We start from the raw sequence: 24,781 nt of genomic DNA, 5'->3' as shown, positions 1-24,781 counted from the left end.
AGCATATACAGAAGATCATTTCTGACCCTCTCTGCAATCAGCAAGTCCTTCCACCATCAGAGATGACACTGAAGTTAAATGTTGCTAGTGTTCTCACAAACTGTACCAAAGTGCCACGCAGACACACATACATTTATGTACCCAATTTTCTAAGCCTCGAATTCTCCTCCCATTTTTAGGAAAATACTTACTGCCTTCTTATTCTTGTCTATTAGGAAGTCCTAATAGATGAAGAAATACATAATTGAGTAGTGAGTTAAGAATAGTAGGAAGCAATTGGTCATGCTTTGTTCCTAGCTGTGCTTGAGTGTATGTGTGTATGCACTTACGGGTTCTATATTATATCTACTTCTATAATAAGTTCTATATTATACATAGAAAATAAACAGCCACATTTTCTACTAGCAAAGGTCATTCTAAGGTTTACATGATAGAATTAATTTTATCAGTATTTCTTAGTGTTCTGCAAAAAAATGCATGCTATTCTGCAAAATGCATCATGCTTTACTGACATCTGAACAAATTTAAGAAGACTGGCTTAGAAGACATGGATGGTGAAAAGAGAGAGAGAAAGGGAAAAGTCAGCTGGGAGAACGAAATAGGAGAAAGAGTGAGTGTGAAAAAGTGAGAAAGGACAGGCTAAGAAGACATAAAGAATCAGTGGATCAATGAGACCTCAGAGAGGCAGCTTCACACTGCCTCTAGTGCAAAGGTGCACTTTCCTGGGTTCAAATCCCGGCTCAACACTGAGTGGCCATGACCTTGGGCATTTTACTTTCTCATCTTATTTTCATTTTTGTTCATTTTATCTTCATGCTCTTTCTGAGCTTTGGTTTCCATGATCTGTAAAATGAGAATAGTAATACCTATTGCAGGAAGTTTATAATAATTAGAAATAATATCCGTGAATCAGCGAGCACAAAGTGCCTGAATGCAAAATAGAAAGCGACAGTGACCATCACTAGCTACACTGTGGGCCAGTGAGAGGACATGTGAGTAGCAAAGAAGCAGTAAAGTAAATGGTAAATTCTTCGTTTCACAAGAACCTGCTGTGAGCAGCACATGCACACTATTTCACTTAACCCTAGCGACAATTTCCACAATTTCGCAGAGCAGGTGTTGCTACTGCCTCATTTGCACAGATAAGGGAATTGAGGCTGAGAAAGGTGAAGTTATTTGCCCAAGGTCATCCAGCAAACAAACAGTGAGCCGGGACTGGACCTTACGTGCTGCTGGCTTCACAGCTGCCGCCTCTCACCGAGTCATGCCATGGGTTTGAAGTGAGCACAGGAGAAAGGGAGCATACTGCCTCCCAAGAGCCAGGTGGAAGAGCAATGATTTCATTATCTGCTAAGACATGTATTATGCACAATGGGGTTAGAGTTCAGAAAAGCCTTGAGGCCTCCAGAGCTAGAAGAAAAGAGAGCTAGAGGAACCCTGACAGATACAGGGAAGCCTCTGTTTGGCTCAGCTGGTATAAGCAGGGTGTGGTCTACTGGGCTAGAGGAGAGGCTAGCTCAGGAAAGGGCTGTGGGCAGGCCAAAGGATGCTGACCAACTGGGGTTTGGGGAAGATTTGAAGACAGTCCTTTAAACCTGGGAGCAAGAGCTAGAGGGAAGACAGAAGAGAGTTTGCTTCTTCCAAAGCTAAGGCAGGAAGAGCATGTGTGGTGGATTGAATTGGGTACCCCCCAGATTTTTATGTTGAAGTCCTGGTACCTGTGAATGTGGGCTTATTTAGAAATAGGGTAACTGCAGATGTAATTAAGACAAGGTCATATCATAGTAGGATGGGCCCTTAATCCAATCCTTATGTTGCTATAACAGAATACCCGAGACTGGGTAATTTATAAAGAAAAGTAACTGGCTCACGGTTCTGCAGGCTATACCAGCATGGCTCCATCATCTGCTTCTGGCAAGGGCTCCAGGAAGCTTCTAATCATGGCAGAAGGCAAAGGGGAGCAGGTGTGTCACATGGCAAGAGTGGGTTCCAGACATGGGGGGGAAATGCCGCATGATTTTAAACAACCAGATTCATGTGAACTTGGAGCAAGAATTCACTTATCACCAAGGGGATGGCACTAAGCCATTCATGAGGGATCCACCCCTACGATCCAGTCACCTCTCACTAGATCACAACTCCAACACTAGGAATCATATTTTAACATGAGATTTAGAGGAAACAACATCCAAAACATATCAACTTGTGTCCTTATAACAGGAAGAGGTGAGAAAAACAGAGGGACGACAGCCATGTGAAGACAGGCACCAAAGGAGAACTCCACATGATGATGGACAGAGACTGGAGCGAACACCAGGGAACACGGCAACAGCAGAAATCAGGCTGGGGACAGCAGAGTCCCCCATGGGAACTCCAAGGGCCACAGAGTCTTGAAAAATGTCAAGCAGGAGGGCAGGCAAAGGGCCCACTTGCATGCTGCTTTAGCCATGGTTGGCTATAGAATTCTCGGCTTCCCAGCTTCCTACAAATTAACTTTTCTTCCCAATTCAAAAGAATTTCCCTCAGAATAATATACTTAGAGCATAAAAATACAGACCGACATAGGCATAGGTGTTTACTTGTGATAGCTTAAGCTAAGGACTAGTTTTAAAATCTGAATTTCACTACAATTTTTTTTTAAACTCCAGTCATGCTTCCCCTTTTTAAGGCCTGGACCTGTGAAATCCCTTCCTATGAATGGAGGAGATGGGGCTAGAAAATACATCAGGGGGAGCACACAGTGGTTCATGCTTGTAATCCTAGCACTTTGGGAGGCCAAGGCAGGTGGATCACCTGAGGTCAGGAGTTTGAGACCAGCCTGTCCAACATGGTGAAATTCCATTTCTACTTAAAAATACAAAATCAGCTGGGTGTGGTGGTGCACACCCACAGTCCCAGCCACTGGGGAGGCTGAGACAGGAGAATCTCTTGAATCAGGAGGCAGAGGTTGCAGTGAGCTGAGATCGCACCACTGCACTCCTACCTGGACAACACAGCAAGACTCCATCTCAAAAAAAGAAAGAGAAACAAAAATGCATTACGTTCTCATCTGTCAAAGGACAAACTGGCCAGAATGTAAAGAAAGTCCTAGACTTTTCTTCAGAAGCCACAAGAAAAAAGAGATGAGCGATGGGATGAAGGCACTGTCCCCTCTGCACACTCTAACTGTAGAGGAATGTGGGTATGGTTTAGAGTCAGGCATTATACTTTTACAGAATCTAAACCAAAAACAACAAAAGACTTCCTAAAGTACAAAAAAAAGAAAATAATCATGAAATAGGTATTATGGTTACTGTTTCTATGAAGAACATGAATGACATGAGACATAAAGATAGGGATAGAAAGGTGTGACTATTTTGCCCACCCATCACTCCAAATGTCTAATTGCTCCACGAGAAAAGGCAGGGAATTGTGGCAATGGTTTATGGAGAAAAGTGGAGATGGGGGTGGGAACTGAGGTGGAGAAGGAAGGACAGAATAACAGCGAGGAATGACCCTAAACACCATGCCAAATATTGCCGAGTGACTCCCAGCCTGAAAAAGGCCCCTGAAGTGACTGAAGGGATTTATTACCTTCTGTGTTCCACCTGATTGCAAGAGGTTTTATTACTATGAAATACAAGTCATCTTACTTCCCAGAGAGGAAAGAAAGAAATAAATCCTGCCTGGAGCAGGGATGAAGAAGGCACTCTAGAGTTTAAGGACAAACACTGAGAATTTCCCATTTGTACCGTCATCTATTTTCTGAGCATAATGAAGTCACGCTCTTGGCACAAGCTAGAGGCTCATACCCCTGGTCACAGCTTTGCTGTTGCTTAGCTCTGCACTTCCTTCAGTAACCTGACATTTAAGCATCACAAAATAAAGATCTCAGCTTGCATGTCTGTGGATTGGCAAAAACAGGAGGGGACTACAGGGCAAAGGAAGATTGTATTTTGGTGAGAACTGTGAACCCAGTGAAAGAAAGGGACTTGTTCCCCACACCCTGCTGCAAACAGGGAAGCCTTCCAGGCTCATGCAGGCCTGGGACAGGCTACCTGCCCAGGTGAGAACCAGGGGATGCGGGCTTGGGTGGAGTTGGGCTTGGGCCTTGTGAGATCCCATCTTTGAATGGTGGGGCGAGGGGGCTATTTGAATCCTCCCTTAGGTGTTCTCTTTATTTCTTGATTTGGTGGGAGAAGTAGTTCAAAGCAATGAAGCTTTCAGCTTTGTTTCCCCTTCAGTGGGAGAAGAATCAGCTCTCTTCCTCCTTTGACCTCAGTCTTAATCTCTGCACTTACATGAAATATTTTTTTAAAAGCATATATTTAGGAGTCCAGGAGATACAGAGGGTGAATGGTTGTGTGTTTCCAGCAGGGCTAAAAGGAAGGCAAGGTGCTGAGGCAGGAGCCTGCTAACGGGCCTAAGTAGTGAACAGTGGATCTGGAGAGAGGATGAGGACCACCTATCATGTCGGGAATCAGAAAACTCAAGAGAAAAAGAATCTAGAAAGCAATCGCAGGAACGCCTGAGGACTTAGATCTACTTGAAGAAGAGAAGTAAGGTCTCTCGGTTTTCTTAAGACAAAAAGATCAGTGTTTCTGGATTTGATATACAAAAAAAAGAATAATGACGCTTCTTGATGTCATGACACCTCTCTTGAGTACAAGAGAGATGCGTGGCTAAGAAGCAGCAGCAGCTACAGTGGCAATTACTTATTGTAAAGGAAAAAGAGAAAATTGAGCACAGCGATCCTTGAGAAGGCTGCATGGCATGCAAGCAGCTATTTTCTGGTGATCACTCTGCTGTAATATATGAACAGTACGTGGGAACGGCATTAGAATAATTTACTATTGCTGTGAACAATAAATTAACAGGATCACTTCTATTCAGCACTTGCCTCTAATCAAAACCCACCAGGGTCGCAGGCAAGGTGCTGGGAACACAGAGCACCAGATATAGAATTTTCACTGCCAGAGAACAAAATGGCAAAAGGGGACGGTATGTACTCACTTGTGTGCCCAGGTCATAGAATTCATTCTGAGTTCACAAAGGGACCTCTGTTTGTTTCAGACATGGAGAAACACATGAGGGAAAGGGCCTGAGATGTTCTCTTTCCTAGGCGCAGGGAACGCACATTTATTTTCAACGGGAACTGAAGATTCTTTTGTTTTTGAGAATAAGATCTAAAAATCTCATAAGACTTTGACTGATGTAAGCTGGATTCCTAATTAGGATTATAAATTAACTATCTACTTACATCCTTGAAGGCTGGGAGTCTAAAGAGATGGTGGGTGGGAGGTTTGTGTGACCCAAGCAAATCATTTCATTGCTCTGGTCTCAAGTTCCCAAGGAGGCAGAACCTGATGAATGATTTTCATATTTCATGCTGGCAAGCTCTTCCTTCAAATAAATCTTGAGTAAGAACATAATATGTAAATATATAAAACAGAGCCACTGGGGCTGGCCAAGTCTGGAACAGGAGCTACCTGAGGCCTTCCTTGCTTCCCAGGGACTCCCAGGTCCTTAGAGCCTTATAATCCAGAACCCCTGCTGAAGCACTACCTAACTTTGTATTAGGTAGAGGAGGAGAGGGAAGGGCAGAGCTTAGGGCATGCAGATAAATCAGAAGCCCTCCCTCTACTGTCCCATGGAAAGAAGGCCCCCTGCTATATCAAGTAAAAAAGGCATTTGCTGCCTTTTTTTCCCCTTTTCTGCCGATTCAATTTTATGCTGGGTCCAGCTGCTGACGGGGTCACTGATAAGACTGCAGGGAGCTTGAGGGCCCAGAAGAGGCTAATTGAGACCACGCCTCTGGTCAGCGGGTTTGTGCAGAACTGCGGGAGGCTGAGCGACTGTTCAGTGTCCAGGTGGTCACTGCTATTATCATTACGCAGAAGTGTGCAAGACTCAAATCTCTAATAGCACTGGCCACTTGGCATATTGTATATCCCTGGTTGGCACCAGAGCCTTACCTGGTAAGGAGGGGAGGGAGGGAAGGAAGAAATGAAAATTCCCCCATTGCTCACCACTGTAAACAGAGACGCTCAGGGCAGATCACATGGTATTTCCCTCTCCCTCCTCCAAAACCTTTTACATGATAAAAATTCAGGTTCCTGAGAACATTAGTGGAAAATAAGTCATCAATGGGTGGCTGCACAGACTATTCAGGTGGCGGGGATGGTCTCTCCGACGGAAGGCAGTCAGTACAGGAAGAAGCACAGCCTGGGGGTCGGGTCAGGGCTGGTTTAGAAGCTTAGCTCTGCAGCCTACTCCCTAATGCCAAGGGATATGACCAGGCCCACTTCCTATCTGAAAAGAGAGGATAGCAATACCTGGAGTTGCCTAGAGGCTGACTAAAGATAGCAGGTGAAGTGCCTGCTACCAAGATGACCCTCAACACACATCTCTTCCTTTCCTGCTGCTCCCCTCCTGCGGATGGCTCCAGGCTCACAGGTTGACTGTATAAATGAGTTTCTGGGAAACTCTGTTAGCCAGCGTCGTGGGGAGAAGCTCTCCTAGCACCTCTCCCCTTCATTTTGCCACCTGCCTCCCAGACCCAGCCAGGAACAGGGCAGCCTCTCTGGGAATAGTGTGGATTCAAAGAATGTGACCACCAGGAAGGAGCCTCTGAGATCAACTCTTCCAACTCCTTTCCATTCCATCTGAGGAAATGGACAGAGCTAGGATTAGAACCCAGATCAAAATTTCCAGCAGGCAGTCTGTGTTTTAGAAGGACGAGAAGAACAGTGTCAGCAGAAGGTGTGGGCTCAGGAGGCACAGGGGCTGGGTTGTGCTGGGCAGAATGACCTTGGGGAAGGAGCAGTGGGGCTGTCTGAACCTCAGTTTCCTCATCTGCAGGTTGGCACCACACTTGCTTCTCGTGACCGCTGTTAGGAGGAGAGGTCATGTAATAAACCACCTGCATGGTGCCCGGCATAAGGTAGGCATCCAAAAATGTCAAATGAATCAAAGGAAGTTTTAGTTACAACAGCTGCAATGCGTAGGATATAAAGCATGTGCCAGGGCCAGGAGCGCAGGGAGGAAAGAGGTGTTTTCTGCCACAGAGTCAGTTGTTCACAGGAGGAAGAAATTTGAAATATTATTTCTCCCTGCACAAGAATGTAGAAGAGGGGCGGGGTGTGGTGGTTCTTGCCTGTAGTCCCAGCACATTGGGAGAGGATTGTTTGAGGCCAGGAGTTTGAGACCAACCCGGGCATTGTAGCAAGACAAAGTCTCTACAAAAAAATTTTTACAAATAAAAAAAAAATGTAGGCAAGGAGTGAAGATCAAGTGGCATGGGCCTTCCCTACTCAAGGCAGCCTGATGGTGCCAGAGCCCAGGGCAGATGCAGGACCTTGACTGGTGCTCCCAGGCCACCACTGTGGCCAAGCCTGCTCCTCTCTGGCACTGCCCATTCATCTCTACAAGGATACACTGGGGTACAGCAGGTTAGCTTAGGGGAGAGGGAAGCTGGTGATGTCTAAGCTCTGTGTTCTGTGACCAGTAATTCAGCATCGGTGGCATGAAATCCCCGATATGACTTTCATTCTGTCATTTCCCATGTGCGACTTCAAATCCAACGCAGAACAGTCTTATCAAAGGATAGATCTGAGCCAACACTTTCTCACTGCGGATCACCAGGCAGGGAGCTGAGAGCCTCTGCATCTCTGCCACATGCTTGGCGACAGGTGGCAGGAGGAAGATGGGAACTCCAGAGGGAGAATAGAGTGTCCCTGACACGGGTCTGGGGAAGTGACTGAAGTGACACTGGGCCTTATCATGAACAGGAATTTACCACCTTCTTGGGAACAGTATGGACTCCTTTTTATGTTTGGAGTTTCCATTTGTAAAATGGGAGCAGCCTGTCCCAGGGTGGGCCCTCATCACACCCCTTTTGAGTGTCCCCTGCAGCCTGCCTCTAGGAGCAGGGTAGGCTCTGCCATCCAAGGAGGCCTGGATTCTCTGCTGTGTCTTTCCTGTTCCCTACACAGGATTCACTTTGAAGTTCTGAGGCACTTCTGAGTGAAGGCAGGATTCCTGGAGGGTGAAATCACTTCAGGCGCCTCTTGTACCTGAACGTGTTTTGACTCGGGAACAAAGTACACGACAAATGCAGCTGGAGAGCTAGGGGGCCCTCCACATCCAAGCCGGTTCTGAGTTTTGATCCCAAATTGGAACCTTTCAAGTTATTTCACATTTGGCCAAACAAGGTTCTTCAGTTTATTTTTCCTCCTTTTCTTATAAAAGGATACAGAGCTAAAAGGACCCCTGGGCATGTGTAGGTTCTTAGGAAATCACACTGCTACATTCCCTGTGGTTGAATTGGATGCTGTCTGATTGAAACTCCATCTCTGTCCATGTGGGCTCTGAGATGAATGGGGCTGGGGGGAATCACTTGGGGTATTCTGGGTTTGGGGACTGGTCAGATTTCAAAACCAAAACTTTTAGATGTTTGGCTTCTGATGGGGTCAGGTTTACTTGTTCCTAGGAGAAATGCCAGCCACGAGGCTGAAAAAGTCTTTTGAAAATGTCAGCATCGGGGAAGCCACTGCCCAAGTCATTACAAATGAAACCTTAGGTACCTGCAGATGCTAGAGTGAATTATTCCCCTATTTGGGAAAAGCAAAAAAACAAGCAGACCAGACTCCCTGGGGCCTCTGGGACCAAGCTCACTGCCTTCCCTGAAAACCCGGCTGCCTTCTGAAAGCAGACCAGGCATCACGTCTCAGAGCCGACCCCACAAAGCAAAGAGTGACTTGCCCACCCACCCCTCCCCGTTCTCTTGAAACCATGGAGACCTTGCTTTAGAACTCCTTCTAGGTGGCCTTCAGTGTAGGTAACAATCTTCTCTATTGCAGGAGGCCCTGGATAACTTACAAATGGAATATTTAGAACCTAGCTCTGCCTACATGTAGAGTGCAATTTCAGGAATAGCAATACAGGCCATGTGAGCCCCAGGGAGACAGAGACTTTGCACAACTCGTTTGCCACTGTTTGCACTGGATCTTGCAAAATACTCAGCATACAGGCATAAAAATGTTTGCTGAATGAATACATACACCTCAGAGGCGCTTACGCGAAATAGCATGTGCCAGTGGTTTTGGTTTCTTTCTTTTAAAACTCTAATCTCCCTAGGTCCTTTCTAGATTTGATTCCATCTTTTTATCTAGAGAGTTGTTGAAGGAAGGACTTCTGGATAAAGGATCCAGGATCCTAAGTCCTCTAATTTAGCACTTAGAGAAACAGGAATCTTTAAGTGGGTGGCAGCTACAATTAAGGACCCCAAATTCCAAGATTTTGCTTCCATCATCTGTTCTTCTGACCCTTGCAATGTGCCTCAAAGAGGCACAGTGCTGTGATCTCTGCTGTTGAAAGAACTGCCCCCAGAAATTTCTATAAGTGGATACCCAGCACCTCTGGGCCGCTTCCAGGCTGTTTGAAACCTGAATGTGAAGAGAATGTTCTAGATAATAAAGGGTTTTGGGTGGTCCTGTCCCCCCATCGAGAAGAGCCCTCTACTGCAGCCGTGCATAACCAGCGGCCCTCACAGCCCCACCCATACAGCCTCCAGGGGATTCTGGGTGGTTAGTACCTCTTCTTCCTAGACTGCCCCATGTCTGTCTGCGTCAGCCCTGCAGCTATGTGCTATGTCGTTGGTTCATTTACTTATTGTTTTGCTCCTCAAACCACCGGGCTGGAGCCTCTCGCACACGCTAAGGCAGGCTGCCACTATATCGATGAGCTCTGCCACGTTTCAAAATGCAGAGTCCTTCCACAGGAGTGAGATGTTCAGATCTTCTCTTTTCCCAAGGTTCAAGTGGACAAAGAAAAGACAGAAACATGCTATTGTTTGGTCTCTGGGGAAAATGAACAAAAATGCCATCAATCCCTGGGTAGAAAATTTCATTTTGCAATTGTGACATCACCTCCTGAAACTGTCCTTCTACCCTCTCCAAATGCAGAGGCCTCCATGTGCCCCTTGGTAAAAGTAGCTGTGTGTGTATGTGGCTGCCATCTGTAATGACGCTATTCTCTAGGTAACAGACTTTGTCATCTCGTTTTCCCTGCTAGACTGTAAACTCTTCAAAGCAAGGAATTATGTCCTTTCCTTCCTATGTAATTACCCAGTGCCCAATTCGGTGTTGCTCTGAGCCTAGCAGGTGTTCAATAATCACTGCTGACAACATAAACAGAGTTCTTGGCACTTAACAGTGAGAAATTCCCCATATTTATTGTCAGAGCTTTTTTTAAAGAAGATTTCTTGCATTCAATGTGTGCATGTGTGTGCACACACAAAAGAGATAGATGGAAGTGAGGGCCACAGGGATGAGGGAACCCAAGAGTGAAAGTGCTAAGATACACACAGACGAGGCAAGGCACCCAGGTGCACAGCAAGACAGGGCCACAGAGACACACAGGGACCCATGAAGCACACAGGCCCACAGCAAGACAGGGACCCATAGGGACACATGAAACTCCTTCCAGCTCCAATTTTATACAGTCATTGATTTTAAAACATTGTAGCCATCCTTCTGGTTCAATGCTTTGAAATTTTGGATGCTTTATCCCACAACACAGCTATGGGGATCCACAAATGCTCCAGAATCTTCCCACTATCCATGGATGCAACCACACAGGCGTCAAAACACATGACCCACACCTTCGTACTGGGCTTTGGAACTTTTGCCACCTTTGGTGACACTGCCAAAGCGTTTCCTTCTAAATTATCAACTCTTTCAAGAAGCCAGGTATCAATTATGAGACTGTTGACATGTGAGTATGATAGCTGTCACTCAAATGCTGACCCTCACAAAGTGCTTTCCACTTCGCTAGAGAGAGGAGGTGCCATGAGGCACAGAGCACGCACCAAGAATTGGAGGGGCGGGACAAGTCATGGCATTCTCCAAGGGGACGTGTCCTCATCTGTAAAAGGACTACAACAACCTCTGCCTGGCTCACTGGCTGAAGGGGGGTTCCACCGCCACCTGGGAGACGAATGGGCACTGTGGGGTGGCAGCAGAGCCTCCCCTGCCCTCATGGTCCCCTGCTGCTGGGATTTCTCGGGGAGGATAACCAAACTAGAAAGACAAGTTCTTTCCTATGCAGTAATTATGATCATCATTATTTGCTTTAAGAAAATGCCTATAAAAGTATCAAATTACTTTCCCCTGTTAGGTTGTCATCAGAACATATTAGATCGACAATGTGATTAAGAATATGAGCTTTGAAGTGACAAAGACCCATGCTGCAGTCCCGGCTCCCTCTCTTCCTAGCTGTGTGACTTTGAGCAAGTTCCTGAACGTTTAGAAGGCTGGCTTTGCTCAGCAGCTAAAGGGGTTGGCAGTATATGCTTCCAGAGGGCAGTACAAGGGTTAAAGTGGGCGCTGTGTCGAACCCTTTCAGCAGTAGCCTGACGCTATGTAGTAAGCTCTCAAAATTAATGCTGGCTGTTCTTATTGTTCAGTATTTCCCCTTGCTATCTGAGAGTCATCATATATAGACACAGCTAAGAATATGCAAAATAGTACCTGTACAACCCAAAACAGTGTCACAATGTACATGTCTAAAAAGCCTGGACACTGTATTCACAGAGAATCATGCTAGATTCCCTCCTGTTTATTGTGACTTTATATAAAACTCTAAGTGCATCAATGACAACGGACAAGTGATTGATCACATACTACGGGCTGGGCACTTCAATAAATGGGTAGATTTGTTACCTCACTGACTCCTCCTGTTCCCATAAAGCAGGTGGGCCCCATCACTCCCATTTTACAGAGGAAGAAATGGAGGCTGATAGAGGCTACCTGGCTTGCCCCAGGTAAAAGTGATTAAGTAGGACAGCTGGAATGTGAAGTCAGTCTGTCTGAGGTCAGCCTGCAATGGTAATCAATATGCTGTGCTCCCTCCATGATCAGCCTGCTGAACCTATCTCCTGGCTCATAGCAGTTTAGAAAATAAATTGGGGGTGAGGGACAGCCACACCGATAGGTACCTTGACTGTGACCGGCACATTGACAGCGGAGGGACTGATGGTGAAAGAGGAACGGGAAAGGGACAGAAAACTCAAAGAGAAAGACTTCCACAGCAGAACTGTCCACACCATTACTGCAGGGGTCAGAGAGCCCTGATATATTTAAAAGCTCCTTAGAGCATCATAATTCCACAGCCCAGTGCAGTAATTTTCACCATGTCATCAAGAAAAATCAGATTGTGCAAACTGTATGCTTAGGAAGACAGAAAGATGAGGGGTGAAAAGTGGGGGTGATCTATTAAAAGGGTCGATTCCCTTGTGACAGTTCCTCCACGTTGAATACCCTATAACAACATTGCATAAATAAGGCACTGTCTTTTAAAAAGATGATACACAATTAAAGCGAGAATAAAAGACATGCTAACCCCAGGCACATCCAGGTAACTGTTCACAAATCCTTACTTCTTATTTTAACCCACTGCTTAATTTAACCCAGTTTCTATCAAGTCTTGAAAGAAATAATCCTTTAGTCCCCTCTGTGTCTCCAAGTTTAGAATCACTGCTTTGTACCTTTAGCCAGTGTGGCATTGAAAGGAGCCATCAGATAATTTAAACGGATGCCTATTGAAAACGGAGATGTAAAAAAACAAAAACCTTATTAAAAAAACAAAAACCCTAGGGAAAAAGGCATTAAGTGGCCTTCCTGGAGCCGGCAGCTGTCAGCCAGCGTCTTCCCATTTATCCACAGTGGAGGATGGCACAGGAAAGGGAACCTGTTAGGCCGGAAGGCTCATTTTCCACCCAAAGCCACTCTCAGCTCCCTGCTTATAACCTTAGAACTTGTTTTATGCCCATCCATGTCACATTCTCTAGGCTCCACAAAGACTCCTCTTCAAGTCCCAAAATAAAGCTTATCAGAACCTGACTGCTTGAAACACATTTAAACCAAATTTGAAAATATTTGAAAACAGGCATTTCAAATTGATAAAATCATAATAATGATCTCTTTAAAGGGCCCTCTCTGTCTGGTTATTTGAGCAGGGAGAAGTCTCCAGAACCAGGGAAGAGCCCCTTCCATCAGACGTCCATGGCCTACCAGCAGCACCCAGACAACAGGAAGGCTATTCCCACTGGAAGCAAAGGGAATGACCTTGTCCCTTGAGGCTAAGGTGACCAGATTTAGCAAATAGAAATTCAAGACACTCAGTTATTAATATATTTGAATTTCAGATAAGTGAAGAATATTTTTTATACTAAGTATGTCCCATATGATATTTATGACAGGCTCATATTAAAACATTATTTATTTATCTGAAATTCAAGTTTACCTGTGTATTCTGTATTTCATCTGGCATCTCTAGGCTAGGCTCCAATTCCCCGCGGGTTTTTGGATGGGTGGGAAGTAGGGTGAGGGGAGTTCTAGTGACCAGCCTAGGAGTTTGCCAAAACCAATGGGAAGGGCTGGCATTCTCACTCCCTTCCCTCCTTTCCCCACCCTTCACCAAAGAGATTCCATGGCTCCAGCCAACGATACTCCACATCTCTAGAGACGCTGTCTCATCCTTCTGAGCAACAGTCGTCCTCCACAACACACATCCTACCCTGACTTCCTCCCACGGAAGTGCACGCTTGCAGAGGTGCTGTAAACTTGCAAGAACTCATTTGCTTCCATATTCCATTGTTTTGCTTTGTTTCCCAAACAAGGCTGCGAATAGGGGCTCCTGATCTGAGTTTTCTTTTTCTTTCCCCATATAGACCCCTCGGCCCCTCCTACCCACTATACTCAGATGCCAAAAAACACATTGGAGTTTGTTCTCTTCGGGCATAATTTCGAGACCTGACTTAAGGCACGAGCTGAATCAGCATATCCAACTTGCCTGGCAGAAGTGTTTATGGACTTTTCTCCTGCAGACACTGCCTTGACTCTGCCGATGGAAGCCCCGTCCCCCTCACTACTTCATACTACTGATTAGAGGTCTTCGGTGAATCGCAATCCATAGTCATACAGATTTAATAAAAACAGAGACGAAACAGCTCTTGCTTTCAGGCGTCCAAGGGCGTGCTTGCGGCAAAACACTTACAGCTAAGCCATAAAGTGCACGGAAATATGGAAGAAACATCGACACACAATAAAACGAGGGGTGAGATTAATGACGCCATGATACAATCTGTTTTCTTTTGGTAGAGAGAAAATTAATTTTTGAAGACATCTCATTTAACTTTGCAACATTTTGTAATGTAACCTTTGATGCTTGCAACTTTTTCTTTTATCTGCTCTCCTCTTTCAGGCTAAAGATGAGGGAAGCAAGTTTTATGTCTAGTTTTACCTGTGGCTTCATGGCAGCTGATCTCTGCTCTGGACAAAGGTGAGGAAGATGCACTCAGAGAAGAAAAGTTATTGCCAACCATGATTTGCAGCTCTTCCCCCTATTGATCTTCTTCCTCCTTTCATAATACAAAATATAACTTCCGAAAGAATGATATGTGTTACCTTCCAGAGCAAGGCACCGGGGTGGGCTGGACGTCCAGATAAGGTTGTGTAAGCACTCGAGGTACTCAGATCCCTCGAGTTTAAATCCAGGAAAGCAGCGATAGGCAATCACAGTCCCCACTGGGAAGGAGGCCTGGAACTCGGAGATGTTCACGTAGCCATTAGAAGAGGCTAGAGGTCTCAGGCAGCCTGTGGAAGGTGAAAGGGAAAGGGAAAGATTCCACTGTGTCATCTCTGTACATTGAAAAGTCACACAGAATGCTGGAACATTTTAGGATTCCCCCACTGTGAAAGTGGCACCACCCCTGAAGAATGAAGCACCTTGGTTCCAAATACTCAGGTTCTTATTCTAGTTATCATGCAGGTATTCGCTCTGCTATTTGCAAATGGCACCAAGAGGGTCAGATGAGTAGTTAGGATGGAGGGAGGGTGGTGAGTGTCTGACTGTGGATTGCACACCCCCAGGCCGACTGTTGTGGCTCTGACTGCATTTCAGCAACACCTGAGAAGCTTTTACAAAACACCAGTGCCCGGGCCCCATCCCAGGATCTGCAGAAAGCTGGGGATCATTATCTTTTTTTTAAAGCTCCCTAAGTAATCTGATGTGCTGGCCAGGTTGAGAACCACTGAGGTGCTGTAAGAGGAAAGAGACGCCACCAGTGGCTTCAGTGGTGGTGAGAGCAGCTTGGGAAGCTTAAGTTCCAAACTCAATTCCGCTATAGTGGATTATGGGACAGAAATCTGCCTGAGACGGTGCCCTTACATTTCTGAAAATCCAGTTGTGTTTTATGTAAAATAGATGAGGAATCCTGCAGTGTAGTGGTTCTCAGACTCGAGAAGAGGCAGAGGGAGCCTGATGACTGTACTGCCAACATCCAGGCTCTGCTGCTGCTGCTGCTGCCGGTCTTGGGACCACACTCAGAACCACTGCTGTCCTGAGTCTGTGCATCAAGCACAGCACGCTGGGTGCAATCAGCGTGGAAGTGGGACCTGGATCCCACACTCCTTCTGTGAGACACTAAGCTGCCTGTTTGCCCTGAACCCTGTGCAGCCCAGCAGAAAACTCCTAGTGGCAAAGAATTCTGTTGTGTGTGGCATCCACTGTGATCACGGCATTTCTTATTGCTTCAGCAATTTCACTGGAGGGAATAATGACATTGCAGAGCTGGTGCTCTTCCAGGAGAGAACTAACTGTGTGTGAAGTAAATAATGTATAATGAAAATACCCACTTTCCCTTCCCAGTCAGCAGATACAGATTGTATGTGTCCCATGCACGGCAGCGAACGAGCAAACCCTTCTCCTAAGCTGACTTTGTTGCATGCTGTAAGTATCTTGAAGGGATCTCTCAGCAAACTGCTTTGGTTGACACCCCAGTATATGGTGTCTGTGCGTCAGAGCAGGTGGGGGTGAGACGGGTGCAGAATTTGAGGCACTCACTCTCGGGGTCGGGCAGCGCCCATCCTGCACTACTATGTCCTGGGGCCATGGAGCTCTGCAGACCACAGTCTTGAACTGGCCAGCATTTTGGATGCACCATACCCTAAAAGGTAGGGAACTCAGCCATCTTTGTAGACGGGCTCATAACCTTAGATTATTATTGGTGGTTTTCTATTTTGTGAGCTATAAACGGACAATGCTCATAATAAAGTGAAGTGTACGTGTGTTTATGTGGCAAGGAGGAGGCTGGGGATCAGGAATAATAAACAAACTCAATAAATGAGAAAAAAAGATAAGCGCATTAACATGAACAAGTGAGAGCCTTAGAACCCGTAAGCGTAGTTCAAATCAGTGAGCACAAATGATCGTGCCGGCTCTTCTTCCTAGGAAGGAGCTGTAGTTCTAAACTACCCACACAGATAAGCTCGTTTCTCTGAAATAAAAACTAACTCTGACTCAGAGTGGGGTTATAATTCGTGCAGTTAATCAGAGGAGAAGGAAAGATATGCTTTCTCCTGGTTAGAGACAGCCTGTCCTAAATATAACCGTCGAAAACTGGCTTCAACTCAATAGTTCAACGTGATTTCCATTTGCACTTCTAGATAATAAAGAGAGGCCTCCTCAGGTGTTAGCCCCTGGATCTATAGGTGCAAATAAAAGTTAGAGAATGAAATGTCACTCCTAGGGGCCAATTATATTCCCCCTGGGGGCTCAGAGGGGTGTCAGGCTGCCCAAGGCAACTTCAGTTCCTCATTCCCTATGGTGAGCCAGGCAAGCAGTGAGCAACACTGGAGCAGCGGCAGCCCCAGCAGGCAGGACCTATCATTCTGTGCAGCAGGTGTGGGGTGCAGTAGAGGGCAGGGCCCAGGCCAGGGCACCCACCCACCTGCTTTGTAGGACAGAGGCTTGCATCGTTGTTTGATACCTCTCCGGGGTAACGGGCTGGCTCTGTTGCTGCAGACCTAGAAAAGCAATGTCTTGACTGAGATTTGAGGAAGGGGAAGTGGAATGGGGGCAACAGTGGCCAGAAAGAGCAATGGGAAAGCCTGGCTCTACAGCCTCAAAATGACACATCGAGAGGCACCCCAACACAGGGTACTTCTTTTAATCACTGGGAAAAAAGGAACTCCTGAAGGAAAATCCTGTATTTAAGTGACAGAAACAGAAACAGAAAGGATGGGGGAACCAAAGGTTACATGGGAAACAGGAAGGGAAGAAGTGGCTGGAGTCTGGGGTGGTTGTCCTGGCTATCACTCTGATCCTGCTGGAGGACTGAAACGGATCAGCGGGTAATAAAGTTTATTGGAATAAGTGGCCCAACTTAACAGCCAGCTGCTTGTTTTGTAGACAGTTTCTGAAAACGTAAATAAGTCACGTCTCCTTTAAAAATGCAACACAGAACATGCTTAGCAACACCGGCAGTCCCTGGGAGAGAGCAGGGGAGTGTGATGGTCTGGACTGCTTTCGTCCTTCTCATGCTCTAGCCTCCGTTCCTTCAAGGGGTCACGACTCTTAAGCTCTCATGTAAGGAATCTATTTATTCCCAAGAACAGGGCACCCAAAGCAATATCAGAGTCTGCCAGTTGTGATTTCCAAGCATAAAGTTAACATTCGTCCCCGCTTGAGCACGCTGGTACTTGTGGAGCAGATGAGATTGCTCTCCTTCTCCCTCACGTTATGAATTATGCATTGGCTTTTTGGTTCTCTGGCCGAGGTCACATGTCAAAAAATAAAATCAGAATGACTCAGAACTTGAGGGCTTATTTTCACAAACAGGGCCCTCTATGATTGGCCCAAGGAAATCTAAAAAATGCAAAGGAATAAATATTCACCAGGTAGTGTGGATGAAATTTGAATTTGATGATTTTTCTGTTCTTCATGCATTATATATAAATGAGAGAAGACAGCCTCTGTTTAAGATTGGCCTTAACTGTATTTTCACCACTACTGACATAAATACAAATGCCCTCTTATTTCCATTAAATATGTAACAGTTCATCATTGTGTTAGCAGCCCAGTTACAAGTCTTCTGATTTTTAAACTACCTTTGATATGTTGGACTGAAGGAGACATTCAACGTCCTAAAAATGAGGTGTTTCCTGCTTATTATTTAAAACTGGGTACATGGAGCTGAGCAGGCTACAAGGAGTGGTGATGGAGATTCGAAGAACAGCTTTGACAACTGTGGGAAAGACGCACCTGGATCCGTGTGGGGTGAATGGCTTTGCTCATTTTCCCCATCGTCTCTATCATGTTATTAGATAAACACGTGCACAGTCTACAGTAAGCCCGAGAGAACAACAGCCCAGCTGAGAACTGGAGCAACAGTCCTGTACCTTGGCAGATGGGCAGATTATCCCACGTTCCATCATCGTGACATAATGAAACCATATTGTATAGGTCGGGGTACCGGATCTTGAATCCTTCATGACAAGTGATGATTAGCTTATCTCCATGTCTATACGTCTTGTTATGAATCTCAGCATCTTCAATTTGAGGGATCCGGCAATCTGTAATTTTGCAAAAGGTACACATTATTTTTGGAATTTTAAAATGGTTGTGGTTCACAGCTTCACGAGAAAGCTCTTGTATTCAGACTTGGTCTCAACCTATACAGCAATCTGATAAGTGCTACCTCATATGTCACTAGGCTCAGGTGCCAATGACAAGCAGAAGAGCTGGCTTCATGGGAGTAATGAGAAGGTGGCTCAAAAAGAGGGACCCAGGATGTGGGGATCCAACCACGAAAAGAACTTTATTTCCCGCCCGTGACACTTCAAACCATATAGTTGATCTTATGAACAATTTTGGAAATAAGTGAAGAAAGGCAAGCGTTGAGGATTCGCCTGAACAATCTGGTTACATAGTTCACTGTGTTTGTGAACAGAACAGAACACAGTGTGGCCTGATGGGCTGGTCTCACAGACGCCCAGCCATGCCACCTCTGCCTGTGGGGCCTGGCCCTAAGCCTGGTAAGAAAATGTGCTTTGCAAAACAGCACAGGGGTTGCGCTGTGCCTATGTTTGCCATTAGCATTTCCCATCCACCTTATCTGTTTTAAAAGAGATAACAAACAGAGCAGCACATACTATTGCCAATCTCACAGAGGCTCAGAGCAGGCCACTGTACTGCCTCCTAAAAATGGAGTAAGAGCAACAGGCATGTGTACCGGAGAAGAGGCAAGCGTGGGCACTGGGGAGGAGAATGCAGTGGAGGAATGAGGAGCTCATCGCACGCAGCAAATGATGGAAAGATCAAATCAAACAGACAAGTTCTAATTATCCACTTCCAACTGCATCTACTTCCCGTCCACTGTCCAGGCCACTCCGCTCCTTGCTGCCCAGTTGGGATCCCGCTTCCACACTAAACACTGCCCAAGTCATCCCATCTGGTCTAGGCACACGGGTCACGATGTTTCTCTCTGCATCTCTTAGGAGCACACCTCTGTTTAATGTTTCTGGTTCTATAAGCATACGTGTTTGGAAGCATGACCTACAGATGGGTTATGTTCCAAAGTTGGTGATTCTTAACTTTTTAAAACAAGGCAAAAACCAAGACCAGCATTTTGTTAATCATAGAAACTTCCTCCAGCAATTTCTCAATCCTTTAAAACATTGTAGGTCTCTTATCCATTCCTCAAATCCTACTGAATCCACAATATGGCCAGAATAGTACTAACAGGGACCCTGACCTCCAGTTGCTCTAAGCTTTGAACTGCCAGCTCTGAGGCACTGGGCCCTGGGAACCCTGAAGTGAATGGAAGAGAAGGGAAAAGCTGTGGCTAGTGGGTGGATGGCTCTGACGGCTTGAAAAAGGGCACATCCCAGGAGCTACAAAGTGGGGTTGGGGCTGGGTTTACTGGGAGAAATGGGAAATATGACACAACAGACTTCAGAAAATAGGATGTCAACAATGGGAAAGACTTAGGCAGATGGGGGCTTCCAAGTTAGAGGAGAGCCTGGCCGCTGGGATGCAGGGGAGGTGCTCGTTCATTGCCTGCATGGGTCACCTGAAGTCAAATCCTTCTAAGCCCAGGTCTGCCCTTACCTCAGCCTTTGTCACCACCATTAGCTTGAGAGCAGGGACTGTGTTGCTCACTTTCTCTGACCCTCCTGCCAAGCTTCTGACCTGCACACACACCTGGTGAAAGAGTGCTGAGAGGAACTGTGTGAACCTCTGCCGCAGCATGCTGCGAGTGCACAGCCCGCCTGGCTAACAGGCCTGAGGCACGGTCCTGCAGCTCAGCCTTCCCTGAGGACACCTGTCATCAGGCCTTCCCTTTGCCCATGATTTCAACAGAGAGATCCCTGGCTGAATGACTGTGTTCTGGTTCCAGTTTTACCTTTCATGTTTGTGTTTCAGGCCGTGAAAAGGGGTTTTCTAACTGTTCATGTTTAATCAAGAGTTTTCCTGCTCACATAGTTGAATTCCCCCCAAATCAACCCCAATCCCAGAATAATCCTGACTGGGGTCACAGGATCACTACAATTTTTTGCACACTGCTGGTGCCTTCTTAATAAAAAATGTGAATTATGTGTTTTCAATGGCACTGTACAGAAATTACAACAAATAAAAAACACATTTATCAAGGCATCTGTCTGTAAAATCTTGGCTGTAAATAGGTACTGTGGCAATAATTTACACATCTAAACAAATATTTTCATGATTGACTTAAAACTTGTTCAACTATTAGCTAGTAGACTCAGGAGGTGGCCAGCTATAAAGTCAATGGACAGAAGTGTCCCTTCGGGCATTATGGACCCGTGGACATTGGCTGGCTGGGACCAGAAGCACCCAAGCCTTGTTTCTAAGGGTGATTTCTCAGCATAGTGTTGTCTAATGTAGAATGCTTTCAACTTCTATTTGAAAGCTCAAGTTTCCCCAAACAGGGCACCAGGACAATTGCCCCAAACAGGGCACCAGGACAATTGCCCCAAACAGGGCACCAGGACAATTGCAGAGCATACGACACAGGGTTAGCAGGAATTCACAGCCTCTGGAATCCCAGTGATGATGTGCCCTGCTCCCGTAAGGAGTGATGCCAGGCCACTTTACTATGTGGGAGGAGCCACACATCAACTGGGAATTAAGAAGCAGGGTTCAAATCCCAACAAGGGGAAGAGGCCAGGAGGGCAGTGCCTCAGGAATGAGTACAAAACAAACAGAAGTCAGCTCTATCAGAAACTTCACCTTGACAGAGAAAACATCATCCAGAGCCTTTCTGATTTCTTTACCCACCAAGTCTGGCATCTGATCCTCCCCCTGAAGGAGAGTGAAGGAGGAAGAAGAGGGAATCTGGAAAAAAGTATGTTCCTGGTGAATTCTCTGTGGTAGTGAAACACCACAGACCTTCTTTTGATAGTAAAAAAGAATCTTTAGTATCTTAGAGTAAAAGGAAGTTTAGTATCTGACAGTTAATGTCTAATCTTCATCAATTCTGAAATTTCAAACAAAAATAACACAATTTTCTATAGCATAAATTCATCTAATCCATAGAAAAAATTTTGATGGCAGAGCGTGGTAGCTCATGCCTGTAATCCCAGCACTTTGGGAAGTCAAGGCATGTGGATCACCTGAAGTCAGGAGTTTGAGACCAGCCTGGCCAACATGGTGAAACCCCACCTCTACCAAAAATAAAAAAATTAGCCAGGCATGGTGGCACATGCCTGTAATCCCACTACTTGGGAGGCTGAGGCAGGAGAATCGCTTGAACCCAGAAGGAAGTGGTTACAGTGAGCCAAGATCGTACCATTGCACTTTATAAAAATATTGATCAATATCTGGCTCTGTCCTGTTGAATCTGGTCAACAATTAGAACTTACATATATGAAGCATAACTAGGCCTTTCAGGATGTAACATGAGGGATATCAAAGCCTTCCATTCTGGAAATCACCTTTCACCAGCCCAACACTGACATTATTTTTATACCCTGCTTCCAGTCACAATGGGGATTTAATATAGTGAATAAATAAAAGAAGGAGTAAAAGATCCTAAGGCAGCATTGCATATTTATACCCAAGTACAAATTAATTTATCAGATTAGTTAGCGGAGAGCAGTGCCTAAGGGATGGAGCAGAAATAGTAACAGTAAAGAAATCTTACAGGAAATGTGCCATACATAGATTTACTATTCTTTGAAAGTTAGTTATACATGAAAATGAATCCAATTCCTTCAACACACCAAGTTTTGACATTAATACTCCCTCGAAACTGTTCCCAGGAACATGAATACATAATACACCCACAGAGATTCACAATCCATGGAGTAGATTAAAGGCTGGGAAGGTCTTACTTTAAAGAATTCTACTTAATTTTGTTTAAACCAGCATTTGTAAAGCTTGTTTATTCATCCAGCTGTTCATTCATCTATTTTGTGAATTACAAAGCACTCACTCTAGGCTCAGTGTGTCCTGGGTGCTGAGGATACTGAGTCAAGTGCCTTATTCTTACAGCACTTGAATGGAGGAAGACTGCCAATGGACAAGTTAACAGAGGAAGGTGCTAGAAAGTTACAGGCAACACTCACTTCCACGACGAACACACAGCAAGGTGACATTATAGGGACTGACTCAGGGACTCTTTTAATTTGGGTAGATAGGAAAGGTGCCCCTGAGGAAATGACATTTATTAAGCTGAGATCCGAATGACAAGAATTCATTATGTGGATCTTGGAGAACATGTTAGGCAGTGGGAACAGCCAGTGCAAAGGCCAGGAAAGGGCCTGCTGTCCTTAAAAACATGAAAGACCTGTGTATTTGGAATATAGTGACCAAGAAGGGGAGGGACAGGCCAGGTCATGCAGGGCCCTGTAGATTAGGCAGGGAATTATTTTAGTGTGATAAGGAGTTACTGGGGTTTGTGAAGCATGGGTCAGGCATGATCTGATTTAAATCCTCAAAGGGTTTGCCATATGTACAGTAAAGGATTAACTTACCACGAGAGGTTTAGGCATTTGCCCTCAGCTCCTGGGAGGTAACCTTTAGCCCCTGGAATGTCTGGCCTGAGATAAGTGTCTTTGTTTGCCTGGAGGCTCTGGGCCACGCTAGACAGATTATGCCAACAGTATGAGGTACGGCAGCAGCCTTGGCCACGCCATCTGGTGCATGCTAACATGGATTCAGGTCAGTCCATGCTAACATGTGATTTACGCTTTGGGCCTTGGGCAATGATGCAGTATCATCAGCTCAACTTCTGGAGGAACCGAAAACTAAAATCAGCCACACTGTGGCCAACCATGCCCACATGACCAAGCCCCGATTAAAACTCCGGACACTAAAGCTTGGTGAGTTTCCCCGGTTACGCTTACAGGGAAATATAGCTATTTCCCTGTAAGCATAAAGACATCATACATTGTTGCTGGAAAAAAGAGGTGCTGTCCACATAGCCCCACAGGGAACAACTGAAAGCACATGTCTGAGGACTCCTGGACCCTGCCCTATACACCTCTTCCCTTGGCTGATTTGATCTGTCTTTTCGTTGTAAAAAGCCTTATCCATGAGTAGAATAGTTTTCCTGAGTACTGTGAGTCTGAGTTCCTGAGTCCCTCTAGTGAATTACTGGACCTGATATTGGTCTTGGGGAGCCCAGACTTGTAGCTGGTATCAGAAGTGAGTGATGTCTGGGGACTCTGAACTTAGTACCGTAGAACGCTTTTTTCACTTGCTACAGGAGCACTGTTCCGTATCAGTGCCGTTCCACCCTTCTGCTGTTTAAGGAACTGCCATTCTAGCGCAGCTCAGAGAACACCGTCCTAACCATCACAATTTACTCAGGATCAGGCTGAAGCAGCTGAATGGAACCAACTGAGACAAATGATTTCACCATCAGCAATTAATGAAAGGCAGAGAAAATGAGGGGCAAGAATGGATGCTCCTCAGAGACGACTGGAGAGAAAGGATGTGTCATAGAACAGGAGGCACCACCATGTTGTTTCAGGAGCAGGGCTGGTCCAGGTTGTTTCTTTCTTATTTAAGGGATACTGACTCTTTGAAATCAGAAAAAGCACCGGAACCGGACACTCAAGACCTTGTGGCTTACAGATGAAGGTAGTTAGGCCCTGGCTTAAAACTACTGAGAAAAAGCCCTGAGGAGACAGTTGGCCAAAGAAAAGTTATTATAATAAGCATGCTTCTTGTACTTAGAATCTTTGGCATATAGATTGGAATATTTTATTTATTTGTGGTTAACAAAGGCAATTAGTAGATTTGTGTTTTACTATTTAAAGCATTTGTTTCTATATTTAACACATGGACAGCAATTATTCATTCTTAGTTGTTCACTTGGAGGGACTGAGACTGCTTACATATTCTTCTAAGCACATGTGACACATTTACAAAAAATGACCATAGCTGGATAATAAAGAAAGTCTCAAAAAAATTTAAAAGAACAAAATTGTAGAGCTTTTCTTTTTTCTGGCCACAATGAAATTTAGATAGAAATGAAGAGTGAGAAAATCTCTATATGTGGTCAGGCGTGGTGGCTCACGCCTGTAATCCCAGCACTTTGGGAGGCCGAGGGGGGTGGATCACGAGGTCAAGATAGCGAGACCATCCTGGCCAACATGGTGAAACCCCGTCTCTACTAAAAATACAAAAAAAATAGCTGGGTGTGGTGGCGTGTGCCTGTAGTCCCAGCTACTGGGGAGACTGAGGCAGGAGAATTGCTTGAACCCGGGAGGCGGAGGTTGCAGTGAGCCGAGGTCACGCCACTGCACTCCAGCCTGGCGCCTGGTGACAGAGTGAGACTCTGTCTCAAAACAAAAAAACAAAAAAAGAAAATCTCCATATGTTGGGAAACCAGGTAATACCTTTCTAAACAACCTGTGAGTCCAAAAATAAATAGTAACAGAAAATATGTTGAACTAAGTAACAACAAAAATACTATCTATTGAAATAT

General features: G+C 45.4%; 1 protein-coding gene across 12 annotated transcripts in view; it reads right to left on the bottom strand.

Moving 5' to 3' along the window:
* Positions 1-24,781, bottom strand: part of SUSD4 (sushi domain containing 4) — a 145,532-nt gene that overhangs the window by 30,717 nt on the left and 90,034 nt on the right. For 6 of the 12 annotated variants that reach the window (XM_078356386.1, XM_078356385.1, XM_078356387.1 and 3 more), the window contains 2 exons: positions 18,222-18,395; positions 14,448-14,636 (listed from right to left, as the gene is read on the bottom strand). In XM_078356386.1, coding sequence (XP_078212512.1) covers positions 14,448-14,636; positions 18,222-18,395 — 363 coding nt within the window. The remainder of the gene's footprint in view (positions 1-14,447; positions 14,637-18,221; positions 18,396-24,781) is intronic. The other 6 variants (XM_078356384.1, XM_078356382.1, XM_078356383.1 and 3 more) reach the window with 1 other exon arrangement.

This window comes from Callithrix jacchus, chromosome 19, assembly GCF_049354715.1.
Source record: "Callithrix jacchus isolate 240 chromosome 19, calJac240_pri, whole genome shotgun sequence".
In the NCBI taxonomy this organism is placed as follows: domain Eukaryota; kingdom Metazoa; phylum Chordata; class Mammalia; order Primates; family Cebidae; genus Callithrix; species Callithrix jacchus.
This window is presented reverse-complemented; position numbering and strand designations above follow the sequence as displayed.